The 19,932-nt window shown below is 42.0% G+C and overlaps 1 protein-coding gene across 2 annotated transcripts in view; it reads left to right on the forward strand.

The window, feature by feature from the left end:
- The window catches only part of dspb (desmoplakin b), a 73,605-nt gene extending 57,432 nt beyond the window's left edge, over nt 1-16,173 (forward strand). The window contains exons 19-24 of one of the 2 annotated variants that reach the window (XM_079831911.1): nt 1,941-2,103; nt 3,512-3,595; nt 5,866-5,973; nt 6,351-6,449; nt 7,881-9,707; nt 11,545-16,173. In XM_079831911.1, coding sequence (XP_079688037.1) covers nt 1,941-2,103; nt 3,512-3,595; nt 5,866-5,973; nt 6,351-6,449; nt 7,881-9,707; nt 11,545-14,787 — 5,524 coding nt within the window. In that variant the 3' untranslated portion in view covers nt 14,788-16,173. The remainder of the gene's footprint in view (nt 1-1,940; nt 2,104-3,511; nt 3,596-5,865; nt 5,974-6,350; nt 6,450-7,880; nt 9,708-11,544) is intronic. The other variant, XM_079831912.1, reaches the window with a different exon arrangement.
- Nucleotides 16,174-19,932: the final 3,759 nt, after the last annotated feature.

Consider the following 19,932-nt stretch of genomic DNA (forward strand, 5'->3'; position numbering starts at 1 on the left):
ACCCTTTAAGAGTTTGCACTTTGTGCATTGGAAGCACTCAAATGTCTGTTTTGTATAGCGACATCTGTAAAACAGGAAGTTATTTATACATTTTTTCAGAAGTTGTAGCATATTCCTTTTGTAAAGCTACAGAACTTGATTGACTAAATGTTTTGTAAATTTGAGCCATTATTAAGGTCTTCAATAAAACAAGATGAGAACTTAAATATTCCAGCACTTTCTGTGATGTAGTGCTTTTTTTCTCTTTCTCATCAAACCGCAGTTTTTGTAAGTTCCCGCAATTTTATCGCATAAAATTGCATAAATATCCCGCATTTTTCATCGCATTTTTTAAGAAAACGTGCCGCATAATCAAGGATTTTTGCCCGCAACAATCACAAAAAAAAGCCGCATTTTTCTGGAAGGACTGGTATCTATAGAGTAGTGTTGATCCTTCATATCTCACAAAGAGTCTTTAGTTTATCATATTTATATAAGACAGATACACTGTACCGATTCTTTCTGAAAACAGCCGAGCTCGTGGAGGCGTGCAGTGGGCGGAGCTATAGAGTCATGAGCACACACACACACACAAACACACTATACGTTGGTGTTGTTCACATTGAATGCACTTAGGCGCCGATTGCCAACAAAACACACACATTTGCTGCGGTTTCCACTCATGACCGGGAACAAACACACACACTTGCAGAACTCCAGAAACACAAACTGCATTCACTGTTCCCTTAACACTGAAGCTGAACAAGGTGATCTTTCCCTCACACACACACACACACACACTTCTTAAGTGACATTGTTGATCTTGTGTCTAAAAACACAACGCCAGACGGCTCCTGTAACCCGAACGAACCTCAGTGATGGACGCGCTCTTGCTCTCGCTCTGTGTGTGTGTGTGTGTGTGTGTGTGTGCGCTCATCCGGGAGAACTGCCCATATAAGGAGTTCCGCCCTTTATGAAGTCATACAGGGCCATACTCCGAAACAACTTTCCGAAACTTGTTCGAATCCTGAGGGAGTGTATTTGGCACAGAAATACACACGTCCAACACGTTTTTATAAAGGCTGTCCATGTTTATCACAAGAGTCAACTCTTGAACAGTGTCAATAAGTAAGAATGCATGAAATAGCATTAGACCCGCCCCTATAATGGAGCCGTGCATTATTTCAGAGGCTCAGAATGAAGGTTGAAAAGAATAATTTTTCTGCCTATATATTTGATTTTTGTGTCGTGTACATGCAAAAATCTTTATGAACCTGAAGGAACATTTTGCACTAAGTGAGAACAGCACATTTTATTTAGCGATAGCTAAGTGCAAATAGCATTAGATCAATGAAAATAGTGATATAATCTATTTACACTATGTAAAAATAGCAGTATTTTCTTTGCAATAAATGTAAATAGTAGTTAGAAACTATTTATACTTGTAAATAGCGGCCGATATTTGCACCTCAGTGTTGTTGTACATTAAACGGTATGCAATAATAACAGTAATTAATAACTGTATGTTATTAATTTTAAATGGATGACCCTCCTTAAACCTACCCCTCACCGATAAACACACGTTAGACACTTTATTCCCACTTTTCGAATATTTTCTAAATTTTTACTCAAATTAAAGGCCCTTCCGATCTGTTATGTGATGGGAAAAGGGAGTAGAGCGAGTTCAGCAAAAGGTGGATTCAAACTCGAGTCGATTTGCACCAAAACTTCCTGCCGCCTTGCCACTCCGCTGTTGACAAACCAGTGTCTTCCGTAATTTTGTCTGGCCCAATCAGACACCAGTGGGCGGAGTTAGTGTAAATAGGCGGGTTATTTGCACTTAGTGTATATAGACTCTCCGAAAAAGAAATCCATGTCATGACCGCGTCAGCATAATGTTGTTCTTCCAGCTGGGGCCTGAATGCGCTGGAGGATTCGCTAATGCCGGTGTTTTTCCTCAGGTTTGATGAGCTGGACTCTTACCTGCCGCAGCTTCAGCGATACCTGCAGTCCAGCTCTCGCCTCAGCGGATGGATCGAGGACACTCAGCGGCAGATCGACACTCAGCAGTCCCTCAAGACTGATGACCTCACCGCTTACACACAACTCCTCCACCAACAGAAAGTGAGCTTGAGTAACAATCACCCAAAAGACTACAGACACCTGTTATTTTAGTATCATTGAGGTGGATTTTTAGTTTTCATTTTTAGTATTTTTAGTCATTTTGGGATGGAAAACGGATCAAAACATGATTGGATGGATGGATGAATGAATGAATAGATGGATGGATGAATGGATGGATGAATGGATGAATGAATAGATGGATGAATGAATGGATGAATGGATGAATGAATAGATGGATGAATGAATGGTTGAATGAATGAATGAATGGGTGAATGTATGAATGGGTGGATGGATTGATGGATGAATGGATAGATTAATGAATAGATGGATGAATGAATGGATGGATGGATGAATGGATGGATGGATGAATGAATAGATGGATGAATGGATGGATGAATTAATGGATGGGTGGATTGATGATGAATGATTGGATGGATGGATGATTGAATGGATGGATGGATGGATGGATGATGAATGAATAGATGGATGGATGAATAGATGGATGGATGGATGGGTGGATGAATGGATGGGTGGATGAATGGATGGGTGGATGGGTGGATGGATGAATGAATGAATAGATGGATGGGTGGGTGGATGAATGGATAGATGGATGGATGGATGAATGGATTGATGATGGATGGATGGATGGATGGATGGATGAATGAATGAATGGATGGATAGATGGATGGATTGATGGATGAGTGGATGGATGAATGAATGAATAGATGGATGGATGGATTGATGGATGAGTGGATGTATGGATGGATTGGTGGATGAATGCATGAATGGATGAGTGGATGGATGGATGGATTGATGGATGAGTGGATGGATTGATGGATGAGTGGATGGATTGATGGATGAGTGGATGGATTGATGGATGAGTGGATGGGTGGATTGATGGATGAATGCATGAATGGATGAGTGGATGGGTTGATGAATGGATGAGTGGATGGGTTGATGAATGGATGAGTGGATGGGTTGATGAATGGATGAGTGGGTGGATGGATGGATTGATGATGGATGGATGAATGAATGAATGGATGGATGGATTGATGGATGAGTGGATGGATGGATTGATGGATGCATGAATGGATGAGTGGATGGATGGATTGATGGATGCATGAATGGATGAGTGGATGGGTTGATGAATGGATGAGTGGATGGATGGATGGATAGATAGATTTTTAAGACCATATTTTAAGGCTCCTCATATGAGAGTGATCAGTGAAGGGTCATGTGACACTGAAGACTGCAGTAATGATGATAAATTCAGCTTTGATGAGCAGAAGAGACTCTGTAAAAACATAAAAAATCTTTATTATCCCAAAGTGTATATGGTTTCATTAATTAATTTCCCCTTTAGTGTGAGTAGTTTTAGTCCAGAAGTGAACTGAGTGTGTGTGTGCAGGCTCTAAACTCTGACATCAAGGCGAAGCGGGAGCTGCTGGAGGCGGTGCAGAGAGATGGAGACGCCTGCACCAACACCATCAAGGTATTCCTCCTCCACTCCACACAATGATGGAGGAATATCAGCATTTCCCATCTCTGAGATGAGCTTCTGCCTGAGGTCACCTTCCCTATTAACCAATTCACAACAATTATGGGAACACTTACAACGAGGTTTACATTAGTTAGCATGAACTAACAATTAATGGTGATTCCAATGATGATCAAAAGTTGTATCTGTATGAAATGCCAATATTGCATCATCATAATCATTTGAAAAAACCTATAAGTTGTACAGCACAAAACTAGACATATATGGTATCGTTTGAAAGATCAGAACCTCAGCTTTCTTCATAACCCAATCACTTTTGCATTTATGTTACATAGAAAAAGATAATACGGTCTGAATTTGACCCCCCCCCCCCCCTTGAGAAAATCATATGAATAATATTAAATTTCATATTTATATCACACAATCTCACCAAAAATAGACAAGTCGTATATCAAATGAAAGCTCTTAACCTCAAGAATATCACTGTGCAGTTTATCTCACCGATCCAACACTTTACAGTAACGTTATTATCAAAAGAATCACGAAGATGGAAATGACTCCTTTGAACAAGCGAACACATGAGTCATATTCCTGTTCGGATCAGTAACGTGTTGTGGAGCTAATAGCCTCAAACGCTATATCTGCTCGTTCCTTAGGTTGTTTTCTTCAAAATGAGACCGTTTTCACATGTGTGTGAGCGAGCATGAGCAAACCACACTGTGATACGTCACCGATGTCCAGATCAAAACATGTGATGCAGACAAATACTCTTATTATCCTTAGTTTTGATCGTCTTTGTTAGCCGTGATTTTTGATGACGTCATCACGTATTGCATCATACGTCAAAAAAGCTGAGTATCTCAGCTCTCTATAGACATGTCGATCATGCTTCTAGACTAATCAGAGCCTGAGATCTCCCTTTACAATGTTGAGGAGGCGGAGCCTTCTTTTCGATTTCCCAGCGGCAATGGAGTTATTATAGCCTGGATGCCAGCCGAACTTAGCCCCGCCCACAACATTTTTACTCGGGCAGTTCGGTCTGGAATTGATCGGTAGAGAAGTAATTATGCCTGAACAGAAACTGTTCGGACCAATGAAATTGTCAGGGCGGCTTTAGACGATGATGGACAGATGATCAACAGTAACGTAATCATCCACGTCATCAAAGGCGCTTGGGTTGAGTTTGTTCTAATCCTAAACGGAGAACTTGTTGTATATGCATTCACCTACTGTTTCTCTCAGAAATGATGATCGTGTTGGTCAGGACTCTGTGTATCCTTAAATTATTATTTTTACAACACCGGCAAAGATCGTTTACACTCATCTTTTTCTTCTAACGTTAGGCTACTTATTCCAGCGTGCGTGCAGGTACAGGGATGCCAAGCTTTTACAACAAAACCGCCCAATTGCTAACGTTCCTCAAAACTAGCCAAAAACAAGCCCAATAGCTTTCCAGGTGGGGTTCTCCGGGAAAAAAGGCATTTGGGGGTAAAATATGTGTTATTTTGGCAGGGCTGGCAGCTAAAAATCGCATTCCTGGGTCTGTATATCCCATATTTGGGGTCGCTTCAACCCGCGGACTTGGCAACACAGTGCAGTTGAGTTCTGTTGACATTTGACAACTAACGTTATGCGTCGCTCCGTTGCTCTGATTGGTTGTAGGTCTATCCAATTGAGGTCTTTCCTGGTTCGGTTGAAACACGCCCCATAATCACAGCCCAACGGAGCAGATCAGACTCATATTCTGACTAGAATTGAGTATGACGACGTCAGGCTAGAGTTATTAGATAGTTTGCACAGATTAATCTAACTTTTTTTTTGGAAGGAGATATCAAGAAAATAATTTTTTTCCCCTGTTTACTGACACCTAGTGGAATCCACAGAAACTTTCTGAAGGGAAGAAGACCAAACAGATTAAAAATTATAGATTTTCAAATAACAAATTAATTAAAAATTAAATCCAAAAATGACTTTTTATATATGTTTATCATAAATTTGTGAATAATTACAATATAATATATGCAATATTCCATGACTGTGTTAAAATTTAGAGTGTTTTGTGTAAAATGAGACCATTTTTATCAATTTACTCCAATGTATGTGGGTAGGGCGCTCTTTTAAATTCAGATAGGCCTTATTCTCTAAAAAAAATCAAAATATGCTGCAGAGCTGAAGTGGTTAATTCATAAATGACCTGTGTGTGTGTGTGTGTGTGTGTGTGTGTGTGTGTGTGTGTGTGTGTGTGTGTGTGTGTGTGTGTCTAGAACTATGAGCTTGAGTTATCGTCATACGGGGCCGGACTGGAGACGCTGCTGAACATCCCCATCAAGAGGACTGTGCTTCAGTCGCCATCTTCCCTCATTTCAGAAGAGGTACACACTGTCCAACACACACACACACACACACACACACACACACACACACACACACACACACACACACACACACACACACACACACACACACACACACACACACTCCATCAAGAGGACTGTGCTTCAGTCGCCATCTTCCCTCATTTCAGAAGAGGTACACACTGTCCAACACACACACACACACACACACACACACACACACACACACACACACACACACACACACACACACACACTCTCCCAGCACACATACACACACACACTCCATCAAAAGGACTGTGCTTCAGTCGCCATCTTCCCTCTTTTCAGAAGAGGTACACACACACACACACACTTATAGTATCATATTTTTCATACTTGTCTTCATCCCCTAGGTCTCTTCTCTAAATGCACACTACTTAGAACTGCTCACCCGTTCAAGTGATTACTACAAACTTCTCATGGCTTCCCAGAAGAACATGGAAGAGCTGAAGGTTTGTGGATACACCTGTGTTCAACCCTTACAGTTATACTGTAAAACTCTGTTTTTTTTTTTTATTTTAGAGTGCAATATTACAATTGATATTATTTTGTAATAGTTTAGTTTTTATTGTTATTTTTCAAATTATCAGTGTTTTTTGTTTTAAATTTAATTTTTATATATATATATATATATATATATATATATATATATATATATATATATATATATATATATATATATATATATATATATATATATATATATATATATATATATATATATAATAATAATAATAATAATAATAATAATAATAATAATAATAATAATAATTAATCAGAAATATTTAAAAAATCTGAAATATTACTATTGTAATATTTTGCAGTAAAAAAAGATAAACAGAGAGATATTTCATTATTAATAATAATATTAATAATAGTAAAAATAATAATAAATAAAAACATAATAGATTAAATATAAACATTGAGTGTTTCAGAAATAATATCAAATAAAAACATTAAACAAAATAAGAAATATTACTATTGTAATATTTCACTGTCAAATAAAAATAAATAGCGCCTGGGGGGAAAAGTAATGTTTCTTATTTTGTTTAATGTATTTATTTGTTATTATTTCTCAAATACTCTGTTCTTTTATTTTAAAGTGAAATATAATAATACAAATAATATTAACAATAAATACATAAAAATATTAAACAAAATAAGAAATTTTACTATTGTAATTTCTCAAATACTCAATGGTTTTTATTTTATTGCTTATTTTACTGTTTTTATTTGATATTATTTTTCAAATAATTTCATTAAAGTTAAATATAATAAATAATAAATAAAAGCATTAAACAAATTAAGAAATATTATTATTGTAATAATTTGCTGTAAAATAAAAAAATAGTATTTGAGAAATTACAATAGTAAATTTCGTATTTTATTTAATGTTTATATTTATTATTATTATTATTATATTTCACTTTATTTGTATCACTGTATTTGAGAAATAATAAATTGTGTTGTTTAAAGTTTTATTTGTTATTATTATTATTTTATAGTCATAATATATATTTCTTATATATTGTGTGTGTATATATATATATATATATATATATATATATATTATACTATTTTTTGCCAAATTGTGCAGTCAATCTCAAATAGCATTTAGCATTTTTGTTAGCACTGTATTTTACAGTACTTTTCCCCATGCACATACTATAATAATTACAAAAACTGGGTAATAACCAGATACTAACCCTAAAGTGTCTAAAGTGGACTATCAAGAGAAAAAAATTGTAACCAGATTTTTTTCATGCTTCCCTGCTTCTGTGAACACACCTCAAATGATTTCAAATTCTAGTGTCTTTAAATGGTTTTAGTAGAGTTTAATCAACTCAAGTCAAGTGTAACGTTTTATGCTGTGTTTTCTGCAGATCATGAATACCAAGTTTGACCTGCTCAATGAGGAGAATCTGCAGTTGAAAGACGCCATTAACGATCAAACCGCCGCTAATGCCGCTTTGCAGGAGGCTCTCCTTAAATACCAGCGGGAGCTGAATAACTCGCAGACACACCTGCTTTCTCTGGAAGAGGTCAAGAGGACGGAGACTTTGAAGTGCATGGCCACACAGGACAGCCTGGACTCTTCTAAAAGCCGTCTTCAAGAGCTTATGGATGAAGCACGTCGCCTCAAACAGCTGTTGGAAGAGATGGAGAGGAAGAAGAAGGTCGTGGAAGAGCGCTATACGTTCTTGCAGGAAGAACACGACGAAACCATGCGCAAGAAACTCAAAGAGCTCGAGCAGGCCAGCTGGGCCAAGTTGGAGCTGGAGAAGACGGTGTCTGAACGGACCAGAGAGGTGGAGCGTTTACGCAAGGAGATGGAGGACGAGGCTCGGCGCGCCAAGGAGGCGCAGACGGAGCTGGCAAAGGTAAGGCAGGAGCACAGCATACAGATAAGAGAGGTCAAGCAGACCTACGAGTCTCAAATCCTCATTACTCAGACCAGCATGCAAAAGCTTTCGCAGCAGAAGGAAAGCGATTCCGCCTCCATGCAGCTGGAGTTTGAAAGATTAGAGGAGGAATCTAGGGAGTTGAAGGAGCAGCTGCAAAGGCTTCGCCTCTCCCTCAGCCAAGAGGAGGTCCAGAGGAGACACTTGGAAGAGGAGGTGCAGAGACTTAGTGCTTTAAATACAGAGGAAGGCCGAAAGAGGCACGAGCTGGAAGCTCAAGTCCAGGTGGGGCTTAGTCAGAAACGGGAAGCAGACAACAAAACAAGGGAGGTACAGGAGAGCTCTAGTCGGACACTCCAGGAGAAGAGCAATGAGATCACCCGACTTACACGCGTTCTTGAGGAGGAGCGGCGTCTGAAAAGATCTTTAGAGACTGAGACAAGGCGACTGGAGGGGGAGTTGGCCGAGCTTAAAACTAAGAACGAAGCGTCTAACGTGGAGTTGGTGCAGCTTCACTCTTCCCACCAAGAGTTGAGCCTCATCCGGGTGGAGCTGGAGGCACATGCCCTTGAAAAGAGCCGGTCTGAACAGACCATCACACGCCTACAGACTCGCATACAAGAGCTCCAGGAGGAGCTGAAGCGCCTGGAAAGTGAGTTGGAGAAACAGCGGAAAGTGTCCGAAGAGGAGGCCAGCAAGCGCAGGAGAACGGAGACGCAACTTGAAAAGAGTAGCCAGGCCATGCGTGAGTACACCACTACAATCAACACCCTGCGCAAGAGCCAGGAAGAGACCAGCCTTGAGGCGAAACATGCGGACGGCGAATGCAAGCAACTTCAAGAGGCACTAGACCGCGCCTTGAAGGAGCACAAAGCCTCTTCCCAGAGCTTGACCGCCTTGAAAGCCGAGATGAACACTCTGAAACTACAGCTAACGCAGGAGCAAGGGCGCGTCCAGGACTCCAACCAGCGCTACGAGGCCCTTCACCGTAGCATGGAAGAGAAGGCTAGCGCATTGAACATAAGCACGGCTGAATCTGAGCGTCTGCAGAGGCTCACCGAAACTCTTACCAAAGATCGCCTCCGCCTGGACGAGGAGTTGCGCTCCCTGCGTCTAGAACACGAGGAGCTGCTCAAAGACAAAAACCGTGGAAATCGGGAAATGGCCGAGCAAATCACGGCTTTGCAGAAGCAGCTCGAGTCCAGTCAGCGTGCCGGTGCAGAGCACGACAGGCTCATGCGGCAGCTCACACGCGAGAGAGAAAAACTGCAACTGGAGATAGAAAATGTACAAAAACAAGCCAGAGAGGTACTAGGATAACTAGAAACCAGAGTTCTCGAGTTGTATCCTTGAAATCTGTAGATTTAGATGTAGTTGGCTGCATGCATCTCTGCATTCTGTTACTGGATAGTCTTGACATGCAAAATATGGCAATCTGCACCATATTTTGCATGTCTTAATTTGTATGTTTGACCAATCTCTGCACCACACCTTGCAGAATAATCAGATTTGCATCTTAATTACCTTAGAAAGCTTCCACGCTGCACGCTTTTTTGTGTTGTCAGCAACAGCATCCAATCACAACCAACCACATTCAGGCCCTGTTTATAGCTGGTATTAAGATGCATTTTGGTCGATCGGATCACAAGTAGATGAGGCAGACACATACCCGTTTATACCTGGTTTGTCCACTTCCAACCACTTCTGTCCTGTCCATGGGTGGGTAAATGTAAGGGTTTTTTCCAAGCGGCAATTTCCCCCGGCCTCTCTCGAATCCAACACAGAAGTGACTTAAACTGCAATTCATGGACTGGCTCCAAAAGGGAGGCAAATCTGTATCTCCCCCATGTTAAAATACCCAACTTTACAGCAGAAAAAAATATGTTTATAGCCTGGTACAAAAAGTGGTTTTGGTCTATACTTCGGCCTTTGGTGTAAATCCCGTCTGTCTAGCGCGCTTCCCATAATGTTTATGCATTAGGTCAGTAGGCGGAGAGTAGGCGTCTTTTAGTGGCTGTTCTACCACATGCATTTACACTACAAAAGCAATGCGTTTTCGACTAGCTCTGGAAGTGGTCAAAAGTGGACTTTTTAGACCCTATAAGTGGACATTTTAGACACTGCTTATAACTGTATTTAGCATCGTCCACTTGTGTTCTGATCGTCAACCAAAATGCATCTTAATACCAGGCGTAAACAGGGCCTCGGGTGACACTTAATGTATTTGTACAGTCTTGTCCTAACCACATTTGAGATGCATCACTTTAGCCTCTTCGGGCATCCTCTGTGATTTTGATCCTGTAGAACAGGGATGGCAATCCCTGGTCCTGGTGGACTACCATCCTGCAGCTCCAACCCTAATCAAACACACCTGAACCAGCTAATCAAGGTGTTCAGAATTGCTTGAAAATAATAGGTAGGTGTGTTGGGAGCATAATTGGAACTGAAGTCTGCAGTAAGGAAGCCCTCCAGGAGCAGGTTTGGCTATCCCTCCTCTAGAAGCTAAGCCATGTACTTAGCTTGAAAACCAATCAGTTCTGTTTTGTAATTGACAATGAATGCAATAAATCTTTGACATATTTGAAAAGACATACTGAAATATCAACTTGAATACTAGCCGCGTTTCCACCGCAGGAACTTTCCCCAGGAACTAGGGGCTTTGGGGTTGTACTTAGTGGGGTTTCGACCGCAGGGACCAGGGTCTAAATTTCCCCCTCAGAAAGTCCTTGCACGTGAGGTAGTACTTTTCCAAAGTTCAGGAACTTTCGGGGGTGGGACTAAACTTTGGTTTGGTTTACTCCACGCAGCATTTAATTTCAACCACCATTTGTAAAAGTCTGTTGTGGTGCATGCAGTAAGAGTTGTTTGCTATTCGATTCAGCAATGGAGTTAAAAAAATATGACCAATGGGCCGACAGGTAATCCAGTGGGAATTGGAAAATTGCACGCAGTCCTATGTCACCGGACTAATTTGCTTAACCGTCACGGTACTTTAGACCGCGATGGAAACGCAGACAGCAACAGGTCTGGGGGAAAAAAGTTCCTGGGACAAATTCTTCTGGGTAATTTCGGTGGAAACGTGGCTACTGTGAAATATATTTTAAATGATAGAACACTCATTTTATCTTTTGCCTTTTTGTTGCAGACTTCCTCCATGATCCAGACGTCCCAATCTCAATGCAGCGATCTGCAGCAAGAACGAGATGGTCTCCTCAAGAAGATGACAACAATGGAACAGGAAATTACGCGCTTGAAAAGGCTGGAAGACGAGCTAGCCCGTATCAAACTCTCACTGGAGTCGGAACTGCGTTTCAAATCACAGCTGCAGGAGGATAATGAGAGGATCAAGAAGGACTTTACCCAGTGGAAGAGCAAGTGTGCGACTCACGAGGAGCAACTTCGAAAGCACATCTCGGAGCGCTCTGGCCTGGAGAGCCTATTTAACTCCGTCAACACCGAGATGGAGAAGTTGAGGACGCATCTGAATGAGTCTGAAGAACGCTACAGGCTGCAGTTGCAGAAGTTGGAGCTCGAGAGGGCACAGATGGAGGCACTTCAAGACTCGCAGCAGAAGGAGTTGATGAGATTGCAGCAGAAACCAGACGGTGCTGCCAAATACACTCAAACAGACCAAACCGACGACTCCTCACTGGTCTTCGAAGGTGTCCGCAAGAAGGTCACGGCACAGCAGCTGCGTGACTGCGGTGTGATTGACAAGGTGACATTTGAGCAGTTGATGAATGGCCAGCGGACTGTTCAGGATGTATCCGTCGACATCAGGCTCAATCTTAAAGGCACAGGAGCCATTGCGGGGCTGGAAGCAGGACCTAAAGACAAGATATCCTTCACAGAGGCCAAGAAACAACAACTGATTTCAGACAAGAGTGGAAACATGTTGCTGGAGGCTCAAGCTGCCACAGGGTACATCATAGATCCCCAAAATAATGTGAAGATGACAGTTGAGGAGGCTTGTCTGAATGGACTCGTGGATGAAGCTGACAAGAAGCAGCTGTTGACTGCAGAGGCTGCTTGTGTTGGGTTCAGGGATCCCAAAACGGCAAAACTCCTTCCAGCTAGCCAAGCCATGAAAAAAGGAATAATCAACCGGGAAACAGCTCTGCGTCTCCTGCAAGCGCAAGAGGCGGCGGGAGGCATCCTTGATCCTATCCTTAGCGTCTACCTCTCCAAAGACACTGCCATGGACCGCGACCTTGTTGATGAGGATCTTTATCAAGCTCTAAATGCCAGACCGGATTGTTACATTGATCCAGACACTGGTCTACATGCCAGCTATGTTACCATCAAGAAGAGATGCAAGGCTGACCTCAGCACTGGCTTGCTCCTGCTTCCAGCTCCAGAGAAACCAATGACCGTACAGGGATTGCGTGGCGAAGTTAACGTATCGGATCTGGTGGATGCAAAATTGCTGGAACCTTCGGACGTGGATCATCTGAGAGAGGGCAAGATTACAAGCCAAGACATTGAACACAGGCTTCGGGCTTATCTCCGAGGGTCAACGTGCATTGCTGGGATTTATGACGAGGCCAACGACTGCACCTTGACTATCTACCAGGCCATGAAGAGCGGGCTTCTGCGACCAGGCACCAGCTTGGAGCTTCTGGAGGCCCAGGCTGCCTCAGGTTTCATGATTGATCCCATTCACAATGAGTACTATACAGTTGAGGAGGCCTGTAAAAGAGGACTGGTGGGTGTGGAGTTCAAAGACAAGCTTCTGTCCGCAGAGAGAGCAGTAACTGGGTATAAAGACCCAGGCACCAACAAGATGATTTCCCTTTTTGAAGCTATCGAACGTGGTCTCATTGAGAAAGGTCATGGCATTCGCCTGCTGGAGGCTCAGATTGCTAGCGGTGGCATCATTGACCCTAAACACAGTCATCGAATTGATGTAGATGTGGCGTACCAAAAAGGCTACTTTGGTGAAGAGATGAACCAGATTCTAAAAGACGAAGGAGATGACACAAAGGGTTTCTTCGACCCAAACACAGAGGACAATTTGACCTACTTGCAGCTAAAGAGCCGCTGCATCGCGGATCAGAAGACGGGACTGGTGCTTCTACCTCTTCATGATAAGAAAAAGATGCAGCAGCAGACAAACTCCACGAGGAAGAGACGGGTGCTGATAGTTGATCCAGAAACTAACAAAGAAATGACGGTGCGCGAAGCCTACGAGAAGGAACTCATAGACTACCAGACCTTTCTGGAATTGTCTCAGCAAGAGTGCGAGTGGGAAGAAACCGTAATCACTGCTGCTGATGGCTCAACAAGTACTGCTATAATGGACAAGCAAACAGGCATTCAGTACGACTTGAAAGAACTGCTTGCTAAGGGAGTGATTACCCAAGATGTCTTTGATAAATATCGTTCAGGAAGTGTCACCCTCACTGAGTTAGCAGATATGATCACTAACAAGGCAAAGACCCTCGGCAAACCCCTCAGCTCCTCCGCCTCATCATTCTCATCCCAGGTGAGCATGAAAAGTCAGACAATCAAAACCGAAACGGTTAAAGCAGTCGGGAGTATCTCCACTTACCAAGATCCATCCTCAACAAACTCCTCCAAGCATATTGCCAGCATGTCAGTCAAACTGACCCCATTAGTGGAAATAGTTGAGGAACAGAATCCAGTTGGAGCGATTTTTGACACCGAGAAGCTGGAGAAGATCACTGTGTGTGACGCTCTGAAGCGAGGAATCCTCGATTCCATCACGGCACAACGACTCCTGGAGGCGCAAGCTTGCACCGGTGGGGTTGTGAACCCTGAAAACGGTCGCCGCGTTTCTATTCAGGAAGCAACCCGCCTCGGCGTCCTCGATGAGGACATGGCTAACAGGATAAAACCTGCCCAGAAGGCGTACATTGGTTTCGAAGATGTGAAATCCAAACGTAAGATGTCCGCCGCCGAGGCAGTCAAAGAAAAGTGGCTTCCGTACGAGGCTGGCCAGCGCTTCCTCGAATTCCAGTATTTAACCGGCGGGTTGTTCGACCCAGAGCTCGGGTGCAGACGTTCACTTGAGGAGGCGATGCAGCTCGGCTGGCTGGACATGAGAGCGGCTCAGAGGCTCCAGGATTCCCGTCACCACCCCAAAACCCTGACCTGCCCCAAGACCAAGCTTAGGATCTCCTACAAGGAGGCTCTGGAAGGTTGCCTGAACGAGGAGAACACGGGTGTCCGCATGCTTCCCGCCGCCACGGTTTCATCCCGTGGAATCAGCAGCCCCTACAACCTGTCCAATCCAGGATCGGCCTCAGGCTCCCGAAGCGGATCCCGTAGGGGCAGCGTGGACTACACTTTATCCCCTTCTTCCTCTTCCAAATTCAGCAGCTTTAGCTACAGCAGAACCTCTTTCAGCTCCAGCTCACACTCCTAAACACTGTGCGACATTATATAACACAATTATCCATCAAAGTATTTTAAGATAACATCACAAGAAAATTAGTAACATTAATAATTATTATGGTGCGTTCACACCGGATGCGAATGACGCGATTCGCACGAGTGATTTACATGTTAAGTCAATGCAGAGACGCGAATAGGCATTCTGCGGCGCGATTCGCACGAATGAGGCGACGCAAATTGAGCGTTTTGAACGCGTGATCCGCGCGAATTGCTCAAGTTGAAAAATCTGAACTTTGGCGGATATTCGCGCCGCGTTAACCAATCAGGAGCTTGCTCTAGTAGGGACAACAATGAGGAGAATATCTGTATATTAATATCTGGTTCAGACAATATGATTATCACTGTGATAACATTAAAAGACATGAAACAACCCAGTCTCATTTTGTTAAATGCAAGTTTATGTTTGATCAATAATACATAAGTATAAGGTGTAATAAGCTATACATGAAATAAAGCAAACAATTCAGTCAAACATTCAAAGTCAGTGCTAGTCGGCTACAACGGTAACGTAAAGTTATAGCCTAAAAATAAAAAAGTCATGAAACTTCACTTTGCCCTCAGCCTAAACGATTTGCCAGGGAACAAATTATAGATCCATGAGACCAAAGATCGGCCGTTACATCTACACAAGACGAATTATAGCTGGAGCCGCCACAGAGACATCAGAGCCAGCGGCAGAAGGACTGGCCGAGGAAAGGCTGCTCTCGCCGGGTTAATGAGCGCCGCTGATCCACTGGAGCTCACAACTTCAAAAACACCAGATAAAATGATCAAATAGGCGCTCTTTATAAATAAACCACTAATTTGAGCTTTAAACAACTACATTATCGCCTGAAAAAGTCTTAAAACTACGTTTTGTCTCACATTAACAGTAGTATTTTAACAAAAAAGACGTGTAAACGCAGCCCATGTCAGACATTTCTCAACGAGACGAGCCGCAGGCAGAAGCCCCGCCCATGAGGAGAATTCGCGTCTGTTGTGCAGTGAATATCGCAAATTATTTGCGTCATTCGCGTCCGGTGTGAACGCCACATTAGAAATGTAGATGGTGTTCTAAAGGAATCAGCGTTTTTCTTTTACCACCTGATGTACATGTGCATTTAATGTTTCTTAAATCTATATTGATCGTATTAATCCGGATACACTTTCTTCACATTCTGGGGGATTATCTGCTTCTGACTTTTATTAAACCGATATGGAAAAGGTTTTTACACTAATTAGAATTGCTGTATTTTTTTCTAAATGTTCACTTTACCTTTGTACTAGCCTGAGTTACTCAGTGAAGTTAATAACTTACAGTGTCTTTTATTCAGCTTTATTGCTCAAATAAAGAAAGACCTCATTAAAATGTATGGCTTGCTTGAAGAATTATTACCACTGAGTGCTTTTCTGTATGAGATTTTATATTTAGGAGTATTTCCAAGCTCAGAACAATTATAATCCAGGCCTGGCTTCGTAATGTTTGCTTGCAAACTTTTAAATCGAAAGTGAATGCATTTAATGCCACTCATTTTAATTAGTGGTTACAACCACAAACCACAAACATAGGTTTGCTCTCTAAAGATGTTTGTGAAGCCATTGAGTAAATGCCAGCCTTCAGAATATACATTATGCTTTATTTTTAAATAAACATATTTACCTTTGCTCTCCAGCCGATTAGTGGAACATTGCTCATCTGAAAAGCGCGTGTGTGTGTGTGTGTGTGTGTGTGTGTGTGTGTGTGTGTGTGTGTGTGTGTGTGTGAGATGGGTAGGTTTAGGGGTAGGTGTAAACAAGCTTATAGAATAAGTTTTTTGAAAATGTAAAAATACAGAAAGTGTTATGTGATGGGTAGGGTTAGTGTAAGGGGATAGATTAGACAGTTAACAGTATAAAAACCATTACGCCAAGCCATGAAAAAGCTGTGTGTGTGTGTGTGTGCGCGTGTGCGTGTGCGTGTGCGTGTGTGTGTGCGTGTGTGTGTGTGTGTGTGTGTGTGTGTTTTCCATTCACATGGACTCCCTGGATTCTGTTTATGGTTTGTTTTCTTTTAATAAATTGCTGCATCTAGATCCTTGTTTGCTCTTGCGATCCTGGATACCCCTGTTACATTTATTGTATGTGCAGTGTGTATTGAATTTATCTTTAGTGAGCAAATGCTCAATCAATGCACATAGAACTTTAATTAACAAAGAAATGAAACCTGTCATTCCTATACAGTGAGTTCATTTTAGATGTATTTAGGTTTAACTTACAGTTGGGTTGAAAAGGGACTAACCCAGCGATTGGGTTGTTTTAACCCAGCGATTGGGTTGTTTAATCCCAGTGATTGGATGTTTAATCTCAGTGATTGGGTTGTTTTAACCCAGCGATTGGGTTGTTTAAACCCAGTGATTGGATTGTTTTAACCCAGGGATTGGGTTGTTTTATCCCAGTGATTGGGTTGTTTTAACCCAGCGATTGGGTTGTTTTATCCCAGTGATTGGGTTGTTTTAACCCAGCGATTGGATTGTTTTAACCCAGCGATTGGGTTGTTTTAACCCAGCGATTGGGTTGTTTTAACCCAACCATTGGGTTGATTTATCCCAGCGATTGGGTTGTTTTAACCCAGCGATTGGGTTGTTTTATCCCAGTGATTGGGTTGATTTAATCCAGCGATTGGGTTGTTTTAATCCAGCGATTGGGTTGTTTATCCCAGCGATTGGGTTGTTTTATCCCTGTGATTGGGTTGTTTTAATCCAGCGATTGGGTTGTTTTAATCCAGCGATTGGGTTGTTTTAATCCAGCGATTGGGTTGTTTTAATCCAGCGATTGGGTTGTTTTATCCCAGTAATTGGGTTGTTTTAACCCAGCGATTGGGTTGTTTTAACCCAGCGATTGGGTTGTTTTATCCCAATGATTGGGTTGTTTTATCCCAACAATTGGGTTGTTTTATCCCAACGATTGGGTTCTTTTAACCCAGCGATTGGGTTGTTTTATCCCAGCGATTGGGTTGTTTTATCCCAGCGATTGGGTTGTTTTATCCCAGCGATTGGGTTGTTTTAATCCAGCGATTGGGTTGTTTATCCCAGTGATTGGGTTGTTTATCCCAGTGATTGGGTTGTTTTATCCCAGTGATTGGGTTGTTTTATCCCAGCGATTGGGTTGTTTTAACCCAGCGATTGGGTTGTTTTATCCCAGTGATTGGGTTGTTTTAACCCAGCGATTGGGTTGTTTTATCCCAGCGATTGGGTTGTTTTAACCCAGCGATTGGGTTGTTTTATCCCAGTGATTGGGTTGTTTTAACCCAGCGATTGGGTTGTTTTATCCCAGCGATTGGGTTGTTTTAACCCAGCGATTGGATTGTTTTAACCCAGCGATTGGGTTGTTTTAACCCAGCGATTGGGTTGTTTTAACCCAACCATTGGGTTGATTTATCCCAGCGATTGGGTTGTTTTAACCCAGCGATTGGGTTGTTTTATCCCAGTGATTGGGTTGATTTATCCCAGCGATTGGGTTGTTTTAACCCAGCGATTGGGTTGTTTTAACCCAGCGATTGGGTTGTTTTATCCCAGTGATTGGGTTGATTTAATCCAGCGATTGGGTTGTTTTAACCCAGCGATTGGGTTGTTTTATCCCAGCGATTGGGTTGTTTTATCCCAGTATCCCAGCGATTGGGTTGTTTTATCCCAGCGATTGGGTTGTTTTAATCCAGCGATTGGGTTGTTTATCCCAGTGATTGGGTTGTTTATCCCAGTGATTGGGTTGTTTTATCCCAGCGATTGGGTTGTTTTATCCCAGCGATTGGGTTGTTTTAACCCAGCGATTGGGTTGTTTTAACCCAGCGATTGGGTTGTTTTAACCCAGCGATTGGGTTGTTTTATCCCAGTGATTGGGTTGTTTTAACCCAGCGATTGGGTTGTTTTATCCTAGTGATTGGGTTGTTTTAACCCAGTGATTGGGTTGTTTTAACCCAGCGATTGGGTTGTTTTAAGCAAACATTTAACCCAACTGATGGGTTAAAACAACCCAATTGCTGTGTTAGTCCATTTTCAACCCAACTAGGGTTATTTTTAACCCAGCATTTTTTAGAGTGGTGTAGACATGAATAATTTACTCAAAAAAACATTACAGGAGATGCCATGACTTTGCTGAGGATCCGCACCGATGGCTGTCTTCACGTGGGATTGCCGAGACAGGATTTCTGCTGACATTCGGATGCAGGTCCATCATCTGGGGTCTGTATCATGACGGTAGTTTAACAAACTCAGGGTTACAGGATTAGTTTCGAGTTGACAAAACCAAACCAATCTATTCAGGCTTTGTCGGTCACATGATGCTGATCATCAACTTTGATCCTGAGTTTAGCTGTGACATCAGTAGTGAACAGCCAATCACACGCTGTGGATTCACTTCTCTCTTCTGCAGAAGATTACATGATTGAAAAATATTAAGAATTTAAACAAATTTACACAGCAAGAAGAGCCGTCTATGAAAGAGGACAACTTAAAGAAAAATCGTATACGTCAATGCAAGTAAAAGTTTAGAGAGAATCGAACATTTAAGCTCACGTGGTCATTTTTATAGCTTTATTTATTGATTTTAAAGCTTATTTGTATGAATAGGCTATTTATATTCATTTTAACTAAGTGCCTATTAATGATTGATTCACTAAAATGATACATGTGTAATTGATTAAGGGTATAATAATTACATAAATTATCTCTAAATTATTATAAATAAGCATAGTTAAAAGCCAGACGCTTTTGCTGTGTAGTGACTTTAATGTGGAGTAGAAACAGGGGGCGTGGCTTTATTGCATCAGAGGCGTGTCACTTTGCTCACAGCTGATTGGTCCAATTTCAGTTTGATCTCTTACCCAGAACATAACCTGCCCTGGAGAGTGTCTATAGAGATGACACTGCTAAAAGACAAACCACTTTAATGGTGCCTAAAACCCAGGATTGGCACAAACTAAGCTTAAACATATCTGGATAGCCAGCTAAACCGGCTTCATGGTACAGGCCCCTGGAAAAAATCGTTCTGAAAGTGATTCCAACGATTACATTCCTCTGTGCTGTTATTGCTATAGTTGTGGTGTGCTATTCTTTCACTTTCAGAGTGATTTTTAGAACTATATCTTTATTGTTATCGTTTT

The sequence above is a fragment of the Gobio gobio genome (genome assembly GCF_949357685.1).
Source record: "Gobio gobio genome assembly, chromosome: 12".
NCBI lineage: Eukaryota > Metazoa > Chordata > Actinopteri > Cypriniformes > Gobionidae > Gobio > Gobio gobio.